Raw genomic sequence first — 22,012 nt, forward strand, 5'->3', positions numbered from 1 at the left:
AAGTTACTTGCCGATGCGTCCGACGGCGTTATCCGAGCTTCGAAGACGAAATCCAGGCAAGAGTGGTGTTGACCGTCGCTGAATTCAGCGGTGGGCATGGGTGAAGCGAGGAGCGTTCGCGCGAGCGTCCGATCCACGCCACGTCCGAGCCGGTTCTCCTGACCGCGACTGCCCAAAATTGATGCGCAGGGAGCACATAGCTAAAAAAACTAAAACCAATGTTTCCACCCGGGGTCGAACCAGGGACCCTGCGCGTGTGAGGCGCACGTGATAACCGCTACACCACGGAAACGGGAATGAGAGCAGTGATTTCTTGTTTGTTCTGGAGGTTGTGACCGCGACTGCCCAAAATTGATGCGCAGGGAGCACATAGCTAAAAAAACTAAAACCAATGTTTCCGCCCGGGGTCGAACCAGGGACCCTGCGCGTGTGAGGCGCACGTGATAACCGCTACACCACGGAAACGGGAATGAGAGCAGTGATTTCTTGTTTGTTCTGGAGGTTGTGACCGCGACTGCCCAAAATTGATGCGCAGGGAGCACATAGCTAAAAAAACTAAAACCAATGTTTCCACCCGGGGTCGAACCAGGGACCCTGCGCGTGTGAGGCGCACGTGATAACCGCTACACCACGGAAACGGGAATGAGAGCAGTGATTTCTTGTTTGTTCTGGAGGTTGTGACCGCGACTGCCCAAAATTGATGCGCAGGGAGCACATAGCTAAAAAAACTAAAACCAATGTTTCGGCCCGGGGTCGAACCGGGGACCCTGCGCGTGTGAGGCGCACGTGATAACCGCTACACCACGGAAACTTTTTTTTCTTTATTACCGGTATGATCACATTCAATGTACAGACAAAACACACCAGCCAGTCTTCGGTTGGAGGAGTAGGGTTAAAATATCTTCAGGCACACCAAATCATCAAATACATTAATCCACTCAGGGGGGTCATGTAACGCCTGATAGACTTCTCTCATGTAGACCATATGCTGGATGAAGTTTTCGCGTACAGAGTGAACAGTAACATCAGCATGGCTGACTGCCATTCGGGCTTGCCACAGACTGTGGAGGCCCAGCAGCATCAACATATCAAAGGGAAAGCCTTCATCACATTTAACTGGGAGAAACCGGATCCCGTATGGCGTTATTGGCAGTTGTTTCTTAAGGGTTCGCTGCAGAATGTCCCAGTGGAATATAGGGTCCGAACAGTCAATAAATACGTGTTCAATAGTTTCTGGTTTTTTTGCACAGTAAGCAGTTGATTACCCAGGGTACAAATATCCCTTTCTGATCTATCCACGCTTTTACAGGTATTGTGTTCGTGTGCAGCTTAAAGAAAAAGGATTTGACAGAAGGTCTTATCGACATTTTTCTAACCCGTTTTCAAACATCCTTTCCTGGGCCACCACAGTTAACAGTCCTGTACAATTGTGTCGGCAGTAGATTCGCAATTAAGTCCGCGTACAGTTTCTTCTTCGTGACAGAACATAAGTAATCCATTGAAAACCTTGCATGCAAGATGCGGAAAGAAACAACAACTTCATGAAAGTACCCAGTCACACGGCGACATCTTATATCACTTGTAGCCACAATAAATTCAGGGAGCGCTTTCGCAAGTCGCACTTGTATGACTGTGCGCAAAAAACTGCCGCTTTGGTCTCACAGAAAAAAAAAAACGCGACACAATCTGTCTGATAAACAAATGAGAAAGACCTAGGCCTCCATCGCGGACTTTGCGAAAAAGGTTGGCACGACTCACCCTCTCCCATGTTGAGCCCCATATAAACACAGCAAAGACCCGATGCATTTCCTGCACATTTGTGCGGGACATAAACAGCACTTGCAACACATACCATACTTTAGCGATTAAAAACAAACTGCAAGCAGAGGCACGCGCAAACATTGAAAGGCCGCGACCCTGCCAGTTTCCTGTCCTCTCCTTCATTTTTTCCGTTGCGTCGCTCCAGTACCTTGCGGGTTCCTGGTAGTGCTCGAGAGGCACACAGAGGTACGTCGTAGGTATGCCTGTCCATGTCGTACAAGCAAACCTTTCTCGCTTGATGTCCCAGTTACCGTGCCATATACCAACACTCTTTTCCCAGTTTATCTCTGAGCCCGTTAGCTTACAGAAAGCCTTAGCAAGGTTGACCACTTCTAACACAATCTCGCGATCTTGACAAAATACGGCTATGTCATCAGCATACGCCAACAGTTTTACCTCCGTAGAATGCACTTTGAAGCCTCGTATTGATGTTTGGTGAATTACGGCTAAACAAAAGGGTTCGACATATATAGCAAACAAGAGGGGAGACAGTGGGCATCCTTGCCTTACTGAAGATTGCGCTGGGACTCTTTCTGTTAATGACTTATTTATTATGAGCTGGGCACAGCAATCTCGATAGGCCATCATTACAGCGTCTAAAATTGTGCTGCCTACATTTGCATGCTTCAATACGCAGAAGAGGACCTCGTGTGACACTCTGTCGAAAGCTTTCGCCAAATCTAGTTGCAACATGGCAACTTGGCCGTCCATGTCGTCGCAGCATTCTAACACATTTCTTGCTACGTGAGTGTTCGTGAAAATTGTTCGCCCTTTGATGCCACATGTTTGATGCGGCCCAACTAAGTGCTTGATCACCCTTTGCAGCCGCTTCGCGAGCACTTTCATAAACGCTTTGTAATCGGTGTTCGTAAGGCTGATAGGCCTGTATGAACCTACTGACAGCAGCTTGTCAAGTTCATCCGTCTTAGGGATCAAAACGACATGAGCAGCTCTGAAAGACGGTGGCACTTGCCTTGTTTTATACGCCCCATTGATAACGCGGTGTAACACACATGCCAGTTGATGGGCGAAAACCTTGTAAAATGTGGCTCCCAAGCCGTCTGGTCCCGGGGACTTTCCTACCGGCAATTCGCCGATAGCGGCCTCGATTTCGCGAACACTTATCTCTTCCTCAAGGCTGTCTCTGACATCGTGTGCTATCTTTGGCAGATAAGTCATGAATTCAGTAATGAAAGTGTCACTTGCACGAGTAACGTTGCTAAACAACTCGCGATAATATTCCACGAACGCCTGCTCTATCTTTTTCTGCTCGCCCGTCACCTCGTTCTTATAGCGGATCTGTTTGATTTCATTTTTTGATGCATACCTTTTCTCGTCACTAAGAGAGCGTTTATTCGGTGCTTCCCCAAGCCATCATCGTTGGCCCCGGGCACGAGTCATAGCTGCCTTATATCTTTCATTGTCTATCAACTTAAGTTCACCTTTGGTTTTTTTATTTCGTCTGCCACTTGTTTAGGCTCCAAAATCACTGCGTTTAGCAAGTATTCTAGATGGCGCTGAAGATCTTTTTCATTCTTCATCTCATTTCGACGCTTGATGCTTGCTCTTTCAATCGCTGCCATTTTAACTTCATTTTTCAATTGTTCCCAGGCAGTCGAATAGTTTTCTTGCTGATCATTCACTAGACGCCCTAGTTTTTCCTCAACTGCTTCAACAAAAGGTTCATCATTGAGCAATTTAGCGTTCAACTTCCACAGGTGCCAGTTAAATTGTGGCTGCTTTTGCTTATTGCCAATGTTGAAACTCACAAGGCTGTGATCAGAGAATGAAACCGGTATAACGTTGTAACTATTGCAAAGGGGAATTAGAGCGAGGGACACGTAAACTCTGTCAAGCCTTGCTTGACTACCTTGTTGGGTGTGAGTGAACTGCGGCCGCCCGCCGCTTGTTATTGTGTGACCCACATCCTCCAAGTTATAGTCCACCACCAAGGAGCTAAGTAACTCGGCGCTCCTATCACGTACGTATGCTACTCTAGATCTATCCTCAGAAAAGCAAACGCAATTAAAGTCTCCCAGCAGAATAACATGTCTTTCACAAGGCAGATACTGATTATGGTGTTCAAAGAAAATACATCTCTTACTGACATAGTTCGGGGCATAGACACACACCAGACGCCACTTTTCTCCCGACAACGAAAAATCCAAGACGATGAGGCGACCATTTTCAGACACAGTAATCATTTCCTCAATAATCCCCACACTTTTGCGTATCAATACAGCACAGCCAGCAGATTTTCCAACGGCATGGCATACCCAAACATTATAAATCGTTGTGAAAGGTGACACCATATGATCAGTCTGCTCTTGTTTTTCCACCTTTGTTTCTTGTACCGCAATTAGATCTAGCTCATTCTCCATGCAATGGCGACTAAGCTGGTATTGCCGTCGCCTTGCAGCCAAGCCCCTAACATTGATTGTCGCTATGCGTAGCGAAGAATTTAAGTTATTTGCCATTTTGAATCAAGCAGCATGATACCAATGATGTCATTAGAAACATGACTGACACTTTTCTATCACTTCTAAGGTGAAAAATAACATGACATACCAAAAAGAAGTCCAGTAACGTCTTCAGCCGTACGTCGAATGTGTCGCTCGTAGCTTAAGTGATTCCGTCCATTTCGAATCCGTAGTAGCCCGGCACCTTCGACGACACCAAGTTTGTGTGCTAAGTGGGCGTCACCGCCGAACGCCTATCCGGCGGGATTTTCGGTTGCGGGCGCAGCGTCAGTCGACGCACACCCGGCGTCTTTGGCGGGAGTTCATCGTTGTTCGGCTCGCTCGGTTGTCCATCCTGGGTAGCTAACTCGTCATGAGTTCTCTTCACCACCGCACCACTTGTGCCTGTCTCGCTGGCGTCCATTGCCTCAGCTTTATCCGTAGCACTTCTTCCGTCGTGCGAGCTTAGAGAGATTGCACCCGTAGTCGTGTTCGTCGCAGTGGGCTCCGGTTCAGAAGCGGTGAGAGACGGAGAATCACTGGCCTTGGCCTTGGGGTCGCCTCCGGACTTCTCTTCTGGAGACTTCGCGTCTTTGCCGCTCTTCTCCTCTGCTCCTTTCGAAGCTTCCTCAACTTCGGCTTCATCCTGCAGCAGGTCGTTGACGTCTAGAACCTTCGCAGCTTTCTGCGTGACAGAAGCATACGTCTTCACGCACTGCTCTTCTCCGTGGCCGTATCGGTGGCATAGTGCGCAGCGTGGCACGCGGCACTCGCGTCGAATGTGGCCGGTATTGCGACAGCGCAAGCATAGCGGGGCCCTACCGGGCACCACAACAAGCGCCAGTTCACCTGCAACACGGATCTGATGGGGCAGGTCATCCACTGTCACGCCCGTCTTCAAATTTAAGGCCACCAAGCGTGTCGAGGACGCTTTGTCTTGCACACCTTGAGCACGCCAACGTTCACGGGAAACGTCCGTCACTCTGCCGTACGGCAAAAGTGCCGCCCGTATGTCATCGTCCAGTACGTTGTGAAGCATCCAGTGAAGCTTGATACGCAAAGCTTGGTTGTTAGGATCTATCACAACGCACCGCCTTTCCTTCACGGTCAATTCCTTCAAAGCCAAAAGCTTATGCACGCCGTCTCCGTTTTTGAAGGTTACCGCCCATACATGACTCATCTGATACGCCCTCAGGGCGATAACTTCAGACAGTAGGCCTAGGCTAGCCAGTGTGTCACGGAAGTCTTCCACATGGTATGGCCTTTCACGCACATTGGCATGCAAAAAAAGAGTGTTCAAAACAACTCGCCCTGTAGGTAGCTGAGGCAAAAGCACTTGATAATCCGGGTCATCACAGCCAGAAATCCTGTTACCGCGGCCCTGCTGAAGCCGCTCCTACGGAGCCCATGACACACACGTCCGTTCGCCTCGGCGTCCGGAAATGGAATCCCACTGCGTTACTGAGGCGGATGAATTGGTGCTGCAAAAGGTCCCAGATTAGGGTGGAAGCCTGCTTAGTAACGGCCAATACACACGCTGTTCCCAGCGTTAACAACGGTGGATGAAGTGAGACTGAAATAAAAAAAAAACGAAGTCCGCCTTGCCTAAGGTGAGGATCGAACTCGCGACCTTCAGATTATGAGACTGACGCGTTGCCTACTGCGCTACTTCTTTTTTTTTTCTTTATTACCGGTAAACAATACATAAAAATCTCTAGCCACACTTTGGCCGAGACAATGGGTTAAAACTTTTTCATGTTAATCAGTTCATCCATAACTGCCACCCAGTCCGGCGGCTGGGGTTGACTGCGGAGAACATCTCTCAGGAAAACTGCACTTTCTATAAAGTTTTCTCTCACTGGTCGCACATTTGCGTCGGCGTGCCTGGCCGCCATTCTCGTTTTCCAGATGCTGTGGAGGCCCAGTAGCATAAACATGTCGTAAGGAACCTCCTCACTTTCTACAGGTAGAAACCGGATGCCATAAGGAGTTACAGGTAGTTCTTTCTTCAATGTTCTTTGCAAGATGTCCCAGTGGAAAACCGGGTCCCAGCAGTCGATAAACACATGTTCGATGGTCTCGGGTTTTTTGCAGAGTATGCAGTCGGTGGTCCAGGGCACAAAAATGCCTTTATCGTTTAGCCATGTTTTCACAGGAAGGGTACCGGTATGAAGTTTAAAGAAAAAGGATTTGACAGTCGGTCTTACCGGCATCTTCTTAACTCGCTTTAACACATCTTTGCCTGGGCCTCCGCAGCAAAAGGAACGGTATAAGGGAGCAGGTATAAATATATCTAGCAAATCTTTGTACAGTTTTTTCCTGGGTACAGCAGATAGATACTGTGTAGAAAAGTGAGCGCTCAAAGTGCGAAAGGCTGCCACAACTTCACGCAAAAAACCTGTTACAGCACGATTCGTGGCCGGGTAACTGGACACAACAAATTCCGGCAACACGTTGCCTAAGCGCACCTGCAACATTGTGCGCAACAAGGGATCGGTTTGATCACGTAGAAACAAAAATCTTGAGACAACTTGCTTCAGAAACAAATTAGAAAGACCAAGGCCGCCCCTTTTGACCGGAAGGAACAGATTAACTCGACTTGTTCGCTCCCAATTTGAGCTCCAAATAAAGACAGCAAACACTCTATGCAGCTTCTGCAGGTTTGCTCGGGTAATGAGCACGAACTGCAATATATACCAAATTCTGGCTATTAAAAATACATTGCACACACTTGCGCGCGCGAAAACAGAAAGGTCACGTCCTTTCCAGCCATCCGCTTTTCTCCTTGCACTCTGCGTTATCTCACCCCACAACTCCGTACTGCTTTTATAGTGCTCCAAGGGTACCCCCAAGTACTTCGCAGGGGCGGTCGTCCATTTCATGTTAGCAAACACGGCAGGTGTGCTGTCCCAATCACCGTGCCAAAAACCTATGCACTTATCCCAGTTAATTTCGGACCCAGTCTTTTTGCAATATTCCCCCGCAACTTTCACGACTTCTTTAACGCTTTCTTGATCCGCGCAAAAAACAGCAATATCATCAGCGTAAGCAAGCACTTTTACTTGCGCCGACAGAAGAGTGAAACCGCAGATCCCATCATTGTGCAACAGTGATAACAGAAAAGGCTCAAGGTAGATCGCAAAGAGCAAAGGCGAGAGCGGGCAACCCTGCTTGACCGAAGAACACACAGGTACAGGTTCAGTCAGCTGTTTGTTCACTATAATTCGGGTAACACAGTTGTCGTACGCCAGCTGTACACCTTGTATTATCACAGAGCCGACGTTGGCATATTCTAGAATGGCGAAAAGAATGTCGTGCGACACTCGATCGAAGGCCTTTGCAAGGTCAAGCTGTATCATGGCAACTCGGCCCCCGAAGGCATCGCAGCATTCAAGAACAGTTCTGGCAATGTGCACATTTGTTCCAATGGTGCGACCTTTAATACCGCACGTTTGGTGGGGCCCTACAAGGTCCTTTATGACCTTTTGCAGTCTGTTGGCAAGAATCTTCATAAACACTTTATAGTCAACGTTGGTTAGGCTTATCGGCCGATAAGCCCCAACGGACAGAAGTTTAGCCTGGTCCTCACTCTTGGGTATTAAAACCACGTGTGCTGTTTTAAATGATGGTGGCATTTTCTTTGTCTCATAAATTTCGGTGAAGACGCAGTGGAGAGCTTGGGTGAGTTCGGCTTTGAACTTCTTATAAAATTCACTACCTAAGCCGTCAGGACCGGGAGATTTTCCGGCACTCAGCTCTTCGATTGCTCTTCCCACTTCGCTTACGCTGATTGGTACCTCCAGCCCTTGTTTTATATCGTCTCCTAGTTTTGGCATACGGGACAAGAACGTGTTTGCAAACCCCTCTTCTTCAAGCCGTCGCCGCCCAAGCAATTCCCGATACTGCTCAACAAACGCCAACTGAATCACTTTGCTATCATTCGTTACCTCGTTTCTGTACCTGATTTGTCTTACTTCGTTCTGAGTCGCGTACTTCTTTTCGTCACTAAGCGAGCGTTTAGTAGGTACTTGGTCAAGCCAGAGACGTTCAGCACGGGCCCGTATCATGGCAGCTGTATACTTGTCTTTTTCGATAATCTCAAGTTTACTTTTTGTATCTCTTATTTCTTTCTTATATCTTCCCGGCTGGGAACTTTCCAGGCTTACGAGCAAGTCAAGTTGGCAATGTAGTTCTTTTTCTTTAACACGTTTATCGTGGCATATGATGCTTGCCCTTTCAATCGCGTTTATTTTCACTTGTTCTTTGAAATCTTCCCACCTAATTACCCAGTTCCCAGGATCTGCTGATAGCAATGCTTTAATGCATTCATTAACTTTAATGTCAAAGCGTTCATCCTCGAGTAACTGTGCGTTAAACTTCCACAGGTCCCACGAGAAACGAGATTTCTTGTCTTTGTTCCCCAGGGTAAACGTAACTAAGCTGTGGTCGGTAAAAGACATGTGTTTTACCTCGTAGCTATTGCACAAAGGAATCAGATCAAGCGACACATACGCTCTGTCAAGTCTCGCGTGACTTTCACCCTGGAAGTGAGTAAAATGCGGCGCTACCGAAAGAACTTCAGCAACATCATCTAAACCATTTTCTTGCACAATCGAATTCAACAATTCCGCACTTTTGTCACGAAGGAGTCTTTTTGTAATTCTATCCTCTGCTTTACAAACGCAGTTAAAGTCGCCCAAAAGCACAATTAACCGCTCACAGCACACATATTGTTCAACGCGCTCAAAAAATTCCTTGCGCTCGTTCTCCCTGTTAGGAGCATACACGCATATGACTCTCCATAGCAAATTGCAATAAAAAAAATCCACTACAACCAAACGGCCAGTTTGACACACAGTTAAATTCTGCTCGACAATCCCCAGAGAATTCCTAATAAATACAGCACAACCGCCCGATGTGCCAGAAGAATGGCACACACAAACATTGTAGCGTGCCGTAAAAGGCTGCACCATAAGGTCCGCCTGTTCCTGTCTTTCGACTTTCGTCTCCTGTACGGCTATTATGTCTAGGTCATTATCAACGAACAGCCGGCTTAGCTGGTACTGACGCTTCTTGGAAGCCAGTCCCCTGACATTAATTGTTGCAATGCACAACGCTCTAAGAGGTGTAGAAGCCATCTAGTTTAGGTACAGGAGCCATATGGTGCATACCTCGGGACACAAGGCGACGGTGCGGGTGACTTGCCTAGTCTGAGGTGCTCGATGGGTGCGGTGCCGGTAATCCAAAGTCTCTTGCACAAGTGCCTCTTGCGTATGGACTGGAAAATCAGCCCATGCAGTCTGTTACCGAAAAAGGCCCTCTCACGCCCACAGAAACCACTCACAGGGCACTCACTCCAACTAAGGCGGCGGCTTAGCCGCCGCTCGTTGATCGGCCTGTACATTCGGCCGCGGTTTCAACGTCGGTCGCCTGACACCAACAGTCTTCTGCGGCGGCTCGTCGCCTTCGCTCACTTTGGGCTCTCCATTCGCACTGTGCTCGTGCGGTCGCTTCCCTGCTTGGTTGCTGGTTGATGCATGTGACACTTCCATGCTGTCACCATGCTGGGGAACGACGGGAGCTGACGCCCCACCGCTCAAGACTTCGTCCGTTGGCGCCTTGACTTCTGCAGGCTGCGCTGCCTGTTGCTGCCGCTTACTGCTGGGCTCCTCTACGCTTGTGGATATTTCCACAGGAGGCACAGCTGGGGCCTTCTCCACCCTGTCCCCTGCCTCTGCTGCAGCGTCTTCCGCGTCAGCCTCGTCCATGACACGTTCGGATGAAATGTCAGTGTTGACTGGGACGGCAGCACTCGCGTACGTGCGCACGCAGCTGCTTTCTTCGTGCCCGTAACGACGACAGGCGCCGCATCGTGGAACCTTGCACTCACGGCGAATGTGCCCAGTACCGTGGCAGCGCAGACACAGCGGAGCTCTGCCCGGTACAACCACGAGAGCCAGCTCACCGCCAACCCTGACTTCGTGAGGGAGGTCTTCCAGCTTCACGCCAGGATTCATTTTCAATGAAACCAAGCGTGTCGTCGACCCCTTGCTGGCGACACCCTGGACGCGCCACCGCTCCTTGGTTACTTCGTTCACCTTGCCGTACGGAGCAAAGGCTACCCTCACGTCTTCGTCGGGCACGTTGTGCAGCAACCAGTGTAGCTTGACGCGGACGTCCTGGTTTGCCGGGTCGATGACGAGACAGCGGCGGTCCTTGACTTTCAGTGCACCGGCAGAAAGAATTTTCGTCACCGCCTCAGCACTCGCGAAAGTAACAGCCCATACATGGCTCATGCGATACGCCCCCAAGGCGATAACCTCGGGGAGCAGCATCAGCTGAGCCAGCGCATCCCTGAAATCTTCGACCCGATAAGGACGGGCCCGCACGTCAGCGTGCAAAAAAACTGTGTTCAACACAACACGTCCTGTAGGAAGGGTAGGCAGAATCACCTGATACTCTTCATCCGAGGCAAAAGCCCTGTTTCCGCGGCCAGACATGACCGCTGTAGCTGCTCCAACAGAGCCCGTCATCGCACGTCCGTCACGCTCGGTGGCCGGAAGTCGAATCTACTGCGCTACTTCTTTTTTCTTTATTGCCGACTTCGACATCCAAAACAGACACGATCAACTATAAAAACCTGAAAGCACACCATTGCATGACACGGTATATTAAAAATTTTTCAGTCTTACCAAACCGTGTTTTCAGTGATGAGGTGGAGGTGGAGGTGGTGTGGAGTTTAAAGAAAAAAGGATTTTATCGTTGGTAACATTGGCATCTTCTTAACTCGATCTTTAAACTACATCAGCTCCTGGGCCTGCACTGTGTGGCAAACGATATATCGGTACAGAAAGTATTGTGTCCACTAAGTCCACGTACAATTTTTTTCTTGACATTACACAAATACTCCATGGAAAACCGAACATGCAGCATTCTGTACGCGAGTACTACTTCTTTACGGTACCCTTTTATCGCACCATTTACATTCACAGAAAAACCTACAAGAAAGCCAGGGAGAGGTCGACAAAGCCGAACTTGCTTTACGGTCCGGAGAAAGACATCATTTTGATCCCGAAGGTATATGAAATGCGAGACAACTTGTCTCAAAAATAAGTGCGCCAGGCCAAGCCAACCTTTCTTCACAGAAAGAAACAAGTTTGTTCGACTCGTCCTTCCCCAGGTCGAAGCCCAAGTAGAAACCGCAAATACACGATGAAGTTTTTGAATGCTTGCCAGGGAAGCACTCAGCACATTCATCACATAGCACACTTTGGCAGTGAAAAACAGGTTACATACAGTGGCACGTGAAAACATCGATAATTGTCTTCCTTGCCATGCATCACTTCTTTCCTTGGCCCTCGATGCTTGGTCTTGCCAGTACGAATCTGGGTCCCGGTAAGAGTCAAGGGGTACTCCTAAATACAACGCTGGAGTGGTAGACCAGCGTATCCGAGAATAGTGTTCCGGTGTGACTTCCCAGCTACCATGCCTGAACCCTTTGCTATTTTCGCAGTTGATCTGGGCCCCAGTGCAGCTACAAAGTATGTGTACTACGTTTGATACCTCAGAAATATTTTCTGCATTTGCACAAAAGACAGCGATGTCATCGGCATGAGCCAAAATTTTTACGTGCGCTGATTGTAGCCTGAAACACGTTATGCTTTCATTATTCCGGATGGCCAAGCAAAGTCGCTCAAGGTAGGCCGCGAATAGCAATGGCGACAGGGGACAACTCTGCCTTAAAGAAGATCGCAATTGCAGGCTGTCAGTGAGTTCGCCGTTCGCAACAATCTGAGTCGTACAGTTTGCGTATGCCGTTCTAACACCCTCTATTATTATTTGACCAACATTTTTTGTATGCTCTGATATGGCAAACAGGACATCGTGAGACACACGGTCAAAGGCTTTTGCCAGATCTAGTTGCATCATCGCTACTTGGTCATCAAAAGAGTCGCAGCATTCTAGTATGGACCACGCCACGTGTATGGTAGTAGCAATACTTCGACCTTTTATGCCACACGTTTGGTGCGTGCCTACAAGCGATGTTATAACACCCTGAAATCTTTTCGTCAACACTTTCATAAAAATCTTGTAGTAGACGTTGTTGAAGCTTATCGGGCGATAAGACACCACCATCAGCAGCTTTTCAGGGTCATCGGTTTTAGGAATGAGCACTATGTGCGAAGTTGTCAAGAACAGCGGAACACGTTTTTTCTCATAACTTTCAACGACAATGATTTGCAGAATCCGCGTTATGGCACTTTTGAAAGCTTTGTAGAAAGCTGCTCCCAGGCCGTCAGGGCCAGGAGCTTTACCGGTTGGCAATGCATCTATCATCTCCTCTATTTCTTGCACGGAAATCGCCTGTTCAAGCCGTGTTTTGACTTCTTCGTCAAGTTTCGGCATAAGTGGTAACAATTCACTATGGAAACCCCTTTCGGCTTTTCGCGAATGACCCAGCATATTTTTGAAATGATCACAGATTGCTTCCTCGATTACACCACTGTCCGCAGAAACCTTGCCCCAGTGTTTCTCTGTCGTATTTGCTTTCGACACGAGTATCGTTTTTCATCACATATCGCTCGCTTTGTTGGTGTTTCCTCTGCCCATAGCTGCTCAGTTCGCGCCCGAATAACTGCCACAGTGTACTTATCGGCGTCCATTTTTTTCCAGCTGTTCTTTGACATCCCTGATTTCATTAAAGCATGTGCCTGGTTGGGCGTTTTCTATACACGTGCGGTATTTAAGCTGTTCACGAAGCTGTGGTTATTTTTGTTTCTCGGCATATTTCAATTGCGTACTTTTTCAATCGCTCTTATTTTTAATTTGCTTAAACTCCTCCCACTCTGCATCGAAGCTCGACGGTTGAGCTGTAATTAGCTTCTCTAGTTCTTGCTCTAATTCCTTAACAAATTCTTCGTCCTCCAACAACTTATTATTTAAGTTCCATAAATGGCAATTAAACCACTTTTTACTTTGCTGCCTACTAAAGGTTGTAATCACTAGAGCGTGGTCACTGAAAGCCACAGGTCTGACTTCATACAAGGTGCATAGTGAAACAAGTTCTGCCGACACATACACTCTGTCCAATCGGGCATGGCCATTGCCCTGAAAATAGGTATACCGTGTACAAGTGCTATTTGTAAACACACTTCCAATTTCATCTAAATCATGGCCATAGACCAATTCGTTCAAGATCTCAGCACTCTTATCTGTCACAAATGACCTTTTTGCGCTATCGGAAGCCTGACAGACGCAATTGAAATCGCCCAGTAGGATCATCACCTAGTCACAGTTTAGGTAAGTCTCAAAGCGGTCACAAAACACTCTTCGCTCGGTGCATACACACAAATAACTCTGAACTCAAGGCCGCAGACAAAAAATCAACGACAAAAAGACGGCCGCTATCACCAGAGAAAAGTGACTGCACAGTAATGCCGAGATCATTGCGAAGAAAAAGTACGCGGCTACCCGAGGCACCTACAGAATGACACACACATACATCAAAGTGTGCACGGAAAACGAACACCATGCTTTGTGTAGATTCTTGGCTTTCAATTTTATTTTCTTGAATTGCAACTACGTGCAGACCGTTGTCTAGGAGAAGGCGACTGAGCTGGCATTGTCGCCTTCTTGTTCCAAGGTCTAGCACGTTTAAAGTGGCTACACATAGTGCTTCACATAAGATGATAGCCATATCGAAAAAAAAACGCCATATTTTATGGTGTCTGCCATCGCGCCACACCTCAAAAATCCCCACGCACCAAAACGGGCTCTAGGCATGAAACTACGGAGGAGGTTTCCCCGCCTGCCATGTTTCGGCCGAAGTACTCGGCCGCGGCTTCAAGGTCGGTCGCCTCATACCTGCTGCTTTGGACGGCGGCTCGTCTCCGCCATTGCCGTCCTGGTGAAGCGCCGTGTTGTCGCCGTCGTCGTGCGGGCTCTTTGCCGCCGCCAGGCTAGCCGCTCCCGAAGACATGTCCATGCTCTCAGGGTCAGGAAGAATGCAAGGAGCGCCAGTAACGACTGAGGATTTCACCTCGCCCTCCGACCTCGGCACGACTTCCTGGCGAGGAGCTGGTTAAAGTATTGTGACGCCCGCCTAGCAACAATTTTCTCCTGTTGCGGTGTCTCCAAGACATTCTTCGCCTCGCCCTCTGCTGTCTGAATCGTAGCGGCAGACATCTCTTCCATCTACTGCGCTACCGAGGCGGATGAAACGATACTGCAAAGGGTCCAAGCCTAGGGTGGAAGCCTACTTAGTAACGGCCAACACACACACCGCCCCCAAGCGTTAACAACGGTGGATTAAGTGAGAAAAAAAAACGAACTCCGCCTTGCCCCGGGTGAGGATCGAACTCACGACCTTCAGATTATGAGACTGACGCGCTGCCTACTGCGCTACCGAGGCGGATGAATTGGTGCTGCAAAGGGTCCAAGCCTAGGGTGGAAAACTGCTTAGTAACGACCAATACACACGCTGTCCCACAGCGTTGACAACGATGGATTAAGTTAGACTGAAAAAAAAACGAACTCCGCCTTGCCCCGGGTGAGGATAGAACTCACGACCTTCAGATTATGACACTGACGCGCTGCCTACTGCGCTACCGAGGCGGATGAAATGGTACTGCAAAGGGTCCAAGCCTAGGGTGGAAAACTGCTTAGTAACGACTAATACACACGCTGTCCCACAGCGCTAACAACGGTGGATTAAGTGAGAATGAAACAAAAAACGAACTCTGCCTTGCCCCGGGTGAGGATCGAACTCACGACCTTCAGATTATGAGACTGACGAGCTGCTACTGCGCTACCGAGGCGGATGAAATGGTACTGCAAAGGGTCCTAGCCTAGGGTGGAAAACTGCTTAGTAACGACTAATACACACGCTGTCCCACAGCGTTAACAACGGTGGATTAAGTGAGAATGAAATAAAAGAAAACGAACGGCGCCTTGCCCCGGGTGAGGATCGAACACACGACCTTCAGATTATGAGACTGACGCGCTGACTTTTTTTTTTATTGCCCGGCTTCGACAGAATACAACAAAAAAACATACACGGGTAGACACCCAAACTACAAAAAGGTAGCCTACAGCCCCCAGAGGGGCAGGCCTTGTCAGTTTAAAATTCCCTGAGTTCCGTCAAAGGTTCGAGCTTTGAAAGCCACTCAGGGGGAGGTGCTTGTGTTTTCAGCACCTCGATGAACTTGTGCATTATCTCACGGAAATACAATCGCGCAGGCCGCGCATCCGGGTCACAATGAAATCCTGCCATTCGGGAGCGCCATATGTTATGGAGGCCCGCGAGCATTACTAAATCAAACGGTTTGCCATCTTCTTTTGCTGTAGGCAGGAATCGGATTCCATATGGATCCAATGGTAATTCTTTTTTGATGGTCCTTTGAAGGACGTCTCAAAAATATACCCCTTCCCAGCATTGCAAAAAGAAAACGTGGTCGATGGTTTCTGGTTGTTTACATATAAGGCAGTGGGATCCCCAAGGTAGGTAAAACCCCTTTTTTTCTTGGAAAGATTTTACCGACAGAGTCCCAGTGTGAAGCTTGAAGAAGAAAGTTTTTGTTCCCGGTGGTACGTGCATTTTTTTCACCCGTTTCAGGACATCTCTGCCTGGGCCTCCGGAGCATATTGCCCTGTAGATTGGTTCCGGCAATAACACGTCACATACATCCTTGTACAATGTTTTCCGCTGAACAGCAATTAAATAATTTTTTGAAAATCTCGCCGTCAAAAACCTGACGCTAAACACAACCTCTTTAAGAAAACCAAAAATACTTCCAGTCAGTCTCCGTTCCAACAATGAAATCTGGCACAGCACGCCCGAGCCTGACTTGCCACACGGTACGTAGAAAGGGATCTTTAACGTCTCGGAGAAACAAAAATCTGTTTACTATCTGCCGTATGACCAAGTGCCCCAGACCAAGTCCCCCTATCTTGACGCTCCTGAACAAATTTGTCCGGCTGCACCTCTCCCATTTTGAGGCCCATATAAATACAGCGAAAATACGGTGCAGCTTTTGCACATTTAAACGTGAGCAGTGGAGTACTTGCATCACGTACCAGAGCTTGCTTATCAAAAACAAATTGCACACAGTTGCTCTTGCAAATACAGACAAATTAGCACTTTTCCATTTTTCGGCTTTCTCACGCGTTTCTTCAACCTGTGTTTTCCAAAAAGGCTCAGTGTCCCTGTAAAATTCGAGTGGAACACCTAGGTATTTCACGGGTGTTGTCACCCAAGAAACGGTGGCGAAAACAGCTGGAGTTGACGGCCATTCTCCGTGCCCGAATCCCAGGCACTTGCCCCAATTCACCAAACTTCCGGTGACCTCACTGAAACCCTTTACTGCTTCGATTGTCCTGCTTATGCTATCTTGGTTAACGCTGAAAACAGCAACGTCATCTGCGTATGCTAAGAGCTTCACTTCTGATGCCTGTACACGAAAACCATGAATAGCCTCATTTCCTATAATGTTTAGGCAGAGGGTTTCTATATAAATACAAAACAGCAGGGGGCTAAGGGGACAGCCCTGGCGTACCGATCTCTGCACACTAATGGGGGCCCCCAAGGTCTTGTTTACTATTAACCTCGTAGTGCAGTTACGGTAAGCCATGGCCACACTCTCTCTTATAACAGAACCAACGTTAATGTAATGTAGAATGCAAAGCAGCAATTCGTGCGCCACACAGTCAAACGCCTTCTCAAGGTCAATCTGAAGAACTGCGACCCGAGCATATATTGCGTCACAACACTCAAGCACGCACCTAGCCTTGTGAATATTGTCAACAATGGAACGCCCCTTGATCCCACACGTTTGGTGAGGTCCGACAATTTTATGCATTACGGTCTGTAGCCTGCCTGCAAGAACCTTCATATAAATTTTGTAGTCGACATTTGTGAGGGCTATGGGCCTGTAAGATGTTACCTGTCTGAGTTTTTCTGTTTGATCGGTTTTTGATATGAGCACAGTATGCGAGGATGCATATGATGTAGGCAGAGCTTGCAACACATAAGCTTCATTAAATACCACTGAGAGGAGCGGTGCTAGTTCCTTCTTAAAAGCTTTATAAAAAGCCGCGCTCAGGCCGTCAGGACCCGGCGATTTTTCTGGGTTTAATTTATCAATAGCCTGTTCCACTTTTTGTTCGCTAATTGGCAGCTCTAATCTTATTCTGTCTGCGTCATCAATACGTGGCATGGCCCCTAAAAATATCTCCTTAAATCTTCCCATGTCAACATGCCTCGAAGCGAAAAGCGCTTGATAGAAATCAAAAAAAGCCTTTGCAATGCTGTCATCGCCAGATGCAGTGGCACCGCCCCATTGAATTTCCGCGACATGGTTTCGCCGAGCCTGCGCCCTTTCCATTCCTAACGCTCGTTTTGTGGGTGTTTCGCTTGCGGCGAATTGCTCAGCTCTCGCGCGCACAAGTGCTCCGCGATATCGCTCTTCCTCTATCGTTTCTAGCTTTTGCTTGGTTTTTCGGACGTCTTCACTGAAAACACCCGGTGCCTTGCATTCCTGAGCTAATAACTTGTCCAGTAAGGACTTCAAATGCGCCTCGCTTAACCTTTCTTGAAAACGTATGCAGCTGGCCCTTTCTATTGCATGCACTTTTATCTGCTGTTTGCAACTTTCCCATTGTTCTCCAGCTGCTCGATTGCCATTTACGGTTATTTTATTAATTTCCTGTGCTGCAAAGCCGGTGTAAATTTCGTCTTTCAGAAGCTTATTGTTGAATTTCCAGAGGTCCCACTGGAAAGAGCTTTTACGTTTTACCGCGCCTATACTGCATTTCACCAAGCAGTGATCCGAGAAAGTTGCAGGAACAACATCGTAGCTGTGACACTTTGGCGACAGGTCGACCGATACATATATTCTATCAAGGCGGGCATGGCTACTTAGTTGGAAGTGCGTGAACATCATGCCGCGCTTGTATACCACACATTCAGTCACGTCCTCCAATGCAAACTTATCGATCAAGTGACGGAGAAGTTCGGCGCTTTCATCGCAGTGGGACCGCGTGCTGGTTTTGTTAGCCGCGCTCAAGACACAATTAAAATCTCCCAACAATATCAGGTATTTTTCTGTGCGTAAGAAACGCTGAATGCTCTAAAAAAAGCTACCCTATCCTCGCCCACGTTAGGTGCGTAAACGCAAATAGTCGCCATTGAGAGCAGGCGAAAGCAAAATCCACTACTACACAACGACCCGAAGGGCACGATCCCAGACAACACCAAACATCCTGAGGACGTCCTCAAATGGTCCAAACGTCCTCGTGGCCTCTAAAACATCCTCAATATGTCCTCATAATGTCCCTGGTTGGATTGTCCTCAAAACGTTCGCAGAATGATGTTCTCAGGTCATACCAGCGGCTTCGTGGTTCTCAAAAGGTCATTTGGAGGACATATGTTTGTGAACACGCATGCATGAAAATTATCAGGAAAAAAATGCTTATATATATATATATATATATATATATATATATGTGTGTGTGTGTGTGTGTGTGTGTGTGTGTGTGTGTGTGTGTGTGAAATTTGATTTCTAAGCATTTACTTCCATTAAGTTTTATTTGTGATGCATTACTGCGACGGCGCTCTGAAGTTTTATCCCTTTGACAGTATGCATGCACAGTTTTTTTCAACGACAGCGCGCTTAGACCGCAAATTGCTGCACGCGGAAACGAGAGAATTTAAACCACCGCCTTTAGCTGACTGCCGCACATGCACGCTGGTTCTAACTGGAACCCAGAGCACGCTTGCTGCGTACCAACGACAGAGAAAAACATTTGAGGTGCGGCTCCGGTAAGGCTCGTGCAACGTCGTATTCAACCACCCGCATCGCTGCTGGTTCATGTCCTGAGAAAACCGATGAGTTCTGGTCTACCGTAGTTGTGATTGCCGTTTTTTCATGTGACGACGCTATTGTGCACAATTAAAGCTTCTGCAAATCGTTTTCCTTCATGGAAGACTACGTGTTGTACGCAATGCCGCTAGCTTTTCCTTTAGCGAAGGAGCACGATTTTAGCCCGTTCACGGAAAGCGGGCTTGAATCCGGGGGCCCGTCTGTGTGTTGCTGGGTAGGCAAATTACGGTGGTTTTTATTTCAGTAAAAAATGTTCTTTTTCACAAAGTCAATCGTTCCGCAATATTTATTGCCTCTTAACATCGCATCGCACGATCAACATCATTACGTGTGTGGCCGATTCTCGTTTAAGCCAAGCCAGGCCTGCATCCGCAACGTCGTGATCGATCACCGTGACGGCGAAGCACGCACGCTACTCGCACGTGCGCGTTATTCCGCGATGGATGCCTCTCAGAAAAGTGAGTGACGCCTTTGTAGATTTGCACTACGACCTGCTGATTTGCACGATGTCAACGGAAAGTCGTGCGCGAAAGTTTCGCCGCACAAGGAAAAGACGGGTTGACGTTAGCTTGCAGCTCGCCGCGTGTGCCGAAGCTGGTGCTGATCCATTGTCAGAACAGTGCAACCAGCTTGAGCGTGATGTGTGTGTGACCGAACCTTTTGTGCCCGATACTGAGGATGTGCCGATCCCAGACCCCACAAGTCAAGATGTTGAAGCTGGGACCTCATCGGTTTTTGTAGATTTAAGCTCCGATCAGGACCTTTGTCCTCAGGTTGACAGCAGGTTTGATTACGAAGCCGATCATGAACGCGCTGACGAGGACGTAGCGACTTTCCGCCACCAGCTTCAAACATGGGCAGTGGAGTCTGGGTCGTCGCATGCTGCTGTCACGTCACTTTTGAAAGTGCTCCGCAGCCGCAAGTGTTTTTCTTCTCTCCCATCATCGGCGAGAGCGCTGCTCCAGACACCGAAAAAATCGAATGAACTTTCCGAAATTTCGGGAGGCCAGTACCGCCACTTCGGTGTAGAAGCAGGAATACGGGGAAATCCTGGGACAGTGTCGAGACCTGCCGCCGGAACTGAATTTGACTTTTCATATTGATGGCCTACCATTATCGAAAAGTTCTAGAGGTCAGTTTTGGACAATTCTCGGCCGCATAAGCAACCTCAAGCATGCGGCACAATTTGTGACGAGTGTTTTCTTCGGTGACAGCAAGCCGAGAGATTCAAATGAGTTCCTTTACAGCTTTATTGAAGAGCTAAATGTTCTTTTATCTACAGGAATTGCTGTTGAAGCTTTCACAATACCTGTAAAGCTAAAAGCCATTGTGTGTGATGCGCCTGCAAAGGCATTTGTTTTGTGTGTCAAAAACCACACGGGCTATTACAGCTGCACGAAGTGCACTGTTAAGGGTGCGTACATTGAAGGAAGAGCCTGTTTTCCAAACATTAGCAGTGAGCTGAGAACTGACTGCAGTTTTAGGCAGAGGTCGCAGGAGCAGTATCATACTGGAAGCCGTATTGTTGAGCAGCTGCCAATAGACGTTGTGAGGGATGTCCCGCTAGATTATATGCACCTCGTTTGCCTAGACGTGGTGCACAAATTGCTTGTATTGTGGTTCCGTTGCCCGAAAGCTATAGAGCTTGGCAGCAAAGTCCGCATTGAACTGTCAGTGAGAAATGTCAAGGCCGCACAGTTTGTTCCTTGTGAATTTAACCGAAAGCCTCGTAGCCTCACAGATCTGGATCGCTGGAAGGCCACAGAGTTTCGTTTCTTTTTGCTGTATGGGGGACCCGTGCTCATGTCATCGCTTCTTCCGTCACAGATGTATGAGAATTTTCTAGCTTTGCATGTTGCTATTACCATTCTTTCAATGCCTAATGGCACAAAAAGTGAAGTGCAGTATGCAGGGCAGCTTCTGAACCATTTTGTTAAGGGCTTTATGAAGATATATGGCAAGGAGCATGCTTCGCACAATGTGCATGGACTATGCCATCTGGCATCCGATGTTGAGCACCTGGGGCCATTGGATTCATGGAGTGCGTTCCCATTTGAGAACCACATGTCTGCTCTGAAAAGGCTGCTCCGAAAACCAGAGCGACCACTAGAGCAGCTCTCTAACAGACTATCAGAGCAAGGAGCTGTACTGAAGGAGGCTCAGCGGACGCCAAACTTCCCACTGCTCACTGGACAACATGAGTCTGGGCCCCTTATTGCTCCATGTCAAGGGCCTCAGTTCAAAAAAGTGAAGCTGCCAGGCAGCGTGGTCCTTGCCCCTGGCAAGAAGGACAGCTGCTGCATTCTGCAAGATGGATCTATAATTGTCATCGAGAACTTTGCACATCTGCCAACTGGAGCACCTTGCGTTGTAGGAAGAAAGTTCATTCAGCTCGAGGACCTGTACTCCTCTGCATGCCCATCATCAATGCTTGGCATATATAGAGCATCACAACTGTCTAGTCTGCGTGCCTGGCCACTAGAGAATGTTTCACGCAAAGCTGTGAAACTCTTTTTTTTTAAACGCGATGCCATTATTTTTCTCCTCCTTCATTCAGAAATATCAGCATAACTGACTGTATAAACCATGAGTTTATGCCAGTGGTAGAAGCTGAAGGCTTTATCTATGGCTGGTGGCATGTTATTTTTTTCCAACTCCAAATGTATGCTTTCAAACAGTATCTCTCATCATTGCATTTCAACTTGGCCAGTACTGTTTATGCGTGCTACAGAATTATCGGCGGGATTTTATTAAATTTTACTGAGGGTTTTTTCGGTTTTCTGGTTCATGTCAGTGGTGCGTTTGTACACAAAAGACGAGAAATTCTCTATTTACTTTAGGAAATGTTGTGTG

The 22,012-nt window shown here is 47.9% G+C and overlaps 1 protein-coding gene, 6 non-coding genes and 1 pseudogene across 7 annotated transcripts; 1 reads left to right on the plus strand and 7 right to left on the minus strand.

Annotated features, from left to right (window-relative positions):
* Positions 1-219: 219 nt before the first annotated feature.
* Positions 220-292, minus strand: TRNAV-CAC (transfer RNA valine (anticodon CAC)). Its single transcript has one exon. It is a non-coding gene; the product is annotated as a tRNA-Val (tRNA).
* A 100-nt stretch (positions 293-392) lies between these two features.
* TRNAV-CAC (transfer RNA valine (anticodon CAC)) lies at positions 393-465 on the minus strand. The gene has a single exon. It is a non-coding gene; the product is annotated as a tRNA-Val (tRNA).
* Positions 466-565: 100 nt separating this feature from the next.
* TRNAV-CAC (transfer RNA valine (anticodon CAC)) lies at positions 566-638 on the minus strand. The gene has a single exon. It is a non-coding gene; the product is annotated as a tRNA-Val (tRNA).
* A 3,761-nt stretch (positions 639-4,399) lies between these two features.
* On the minus strand, positions 4,400-10,813 carry LOC144134112 (uncharacterized). Its single transcript, XM_077667091.1, has 2 exons — positions 9,956-10,813; positions 4,400-4,965 (listed from the first exon to the last, which is right to left on the minus strand). The coding sequence occupies exons 1-2, from the start codon at positions 10,811-10,813 to the stop codon at positions 4,510-4,512; spliced, it is 1,314 nt and encodes a 437-aa protein (XP_077523217.1). The 3' UTR covers positions 4,400-4,509.
* Positions 10,814-14,618: 3,805 nt separating this feature from the next.
* Positions 14,619-14,691, minus strand: TRNAM-CAU (transfer RNA methionine (anticodon CAU)). The gene has a single exon. It is a non-coding gene; the product is annotated as a tRNA-Met (tRNA).
* A 130-nt stretch (positions 14,692-14,821) lies between these two features.
* TRNAM-CAU (transfer RNA methionine (anticodon CAU)) lies at positions 14,822-14,894 on the minus strand. The gene has a single exon. It is a non-coding gene; the product is annotated as a tRNA-Met (tRNA).
* A 131-nt stretch (positions 14,895-15,025) lies between these two features.
* Positions 15,026-15,097, minus strand: TRNAM-CAU (transfer RNA methionine (anticodon CAU)). The gene has a single exon. It is a non-coding gene; the product is annotated as a tRNA-Met (tRNA).
* A 4,246-nt stretch (positions 15,098-19,343) lies between these two features.
* Positions 19,344-21,730, plus strand: LOC144134113 (uncharacterized; annotated as a pseudogene).
* Positions 21,731-22,012: the final 282 nt, after the last annotated feature.

This window comes from Amblyomma americanum, chromosome 5, assembly GCF_052857255.1.
Source record: "Amblyomma americanum isolate KBUSLIRL-KWMA chromosome 5, ASM5285725v1, whole genome shotgun sequence".
NCBI lineage: Eukaryota > Metazoa > Arthropoda > Arachnida > Ixodida > Ixodidae > Amblyomma > Amblyomma americanum.

Coding starts and splice junctions, on each gene's coding strand:
- LOC144134112 (XM_077667091.1), bottom strand. CDS start 10,813: ATGACGGGCTCTGTTGGAGCAGCTACAGCGGTCATGTCTGGCCGCGGA. Junction 4,966..9,955: donor CTGTGGAAATATCCACAAGC/GTAGAGGAGCCC, acceptor TCTGTCACGCAG/AAAGCTGCGAAGGTTCTAGA.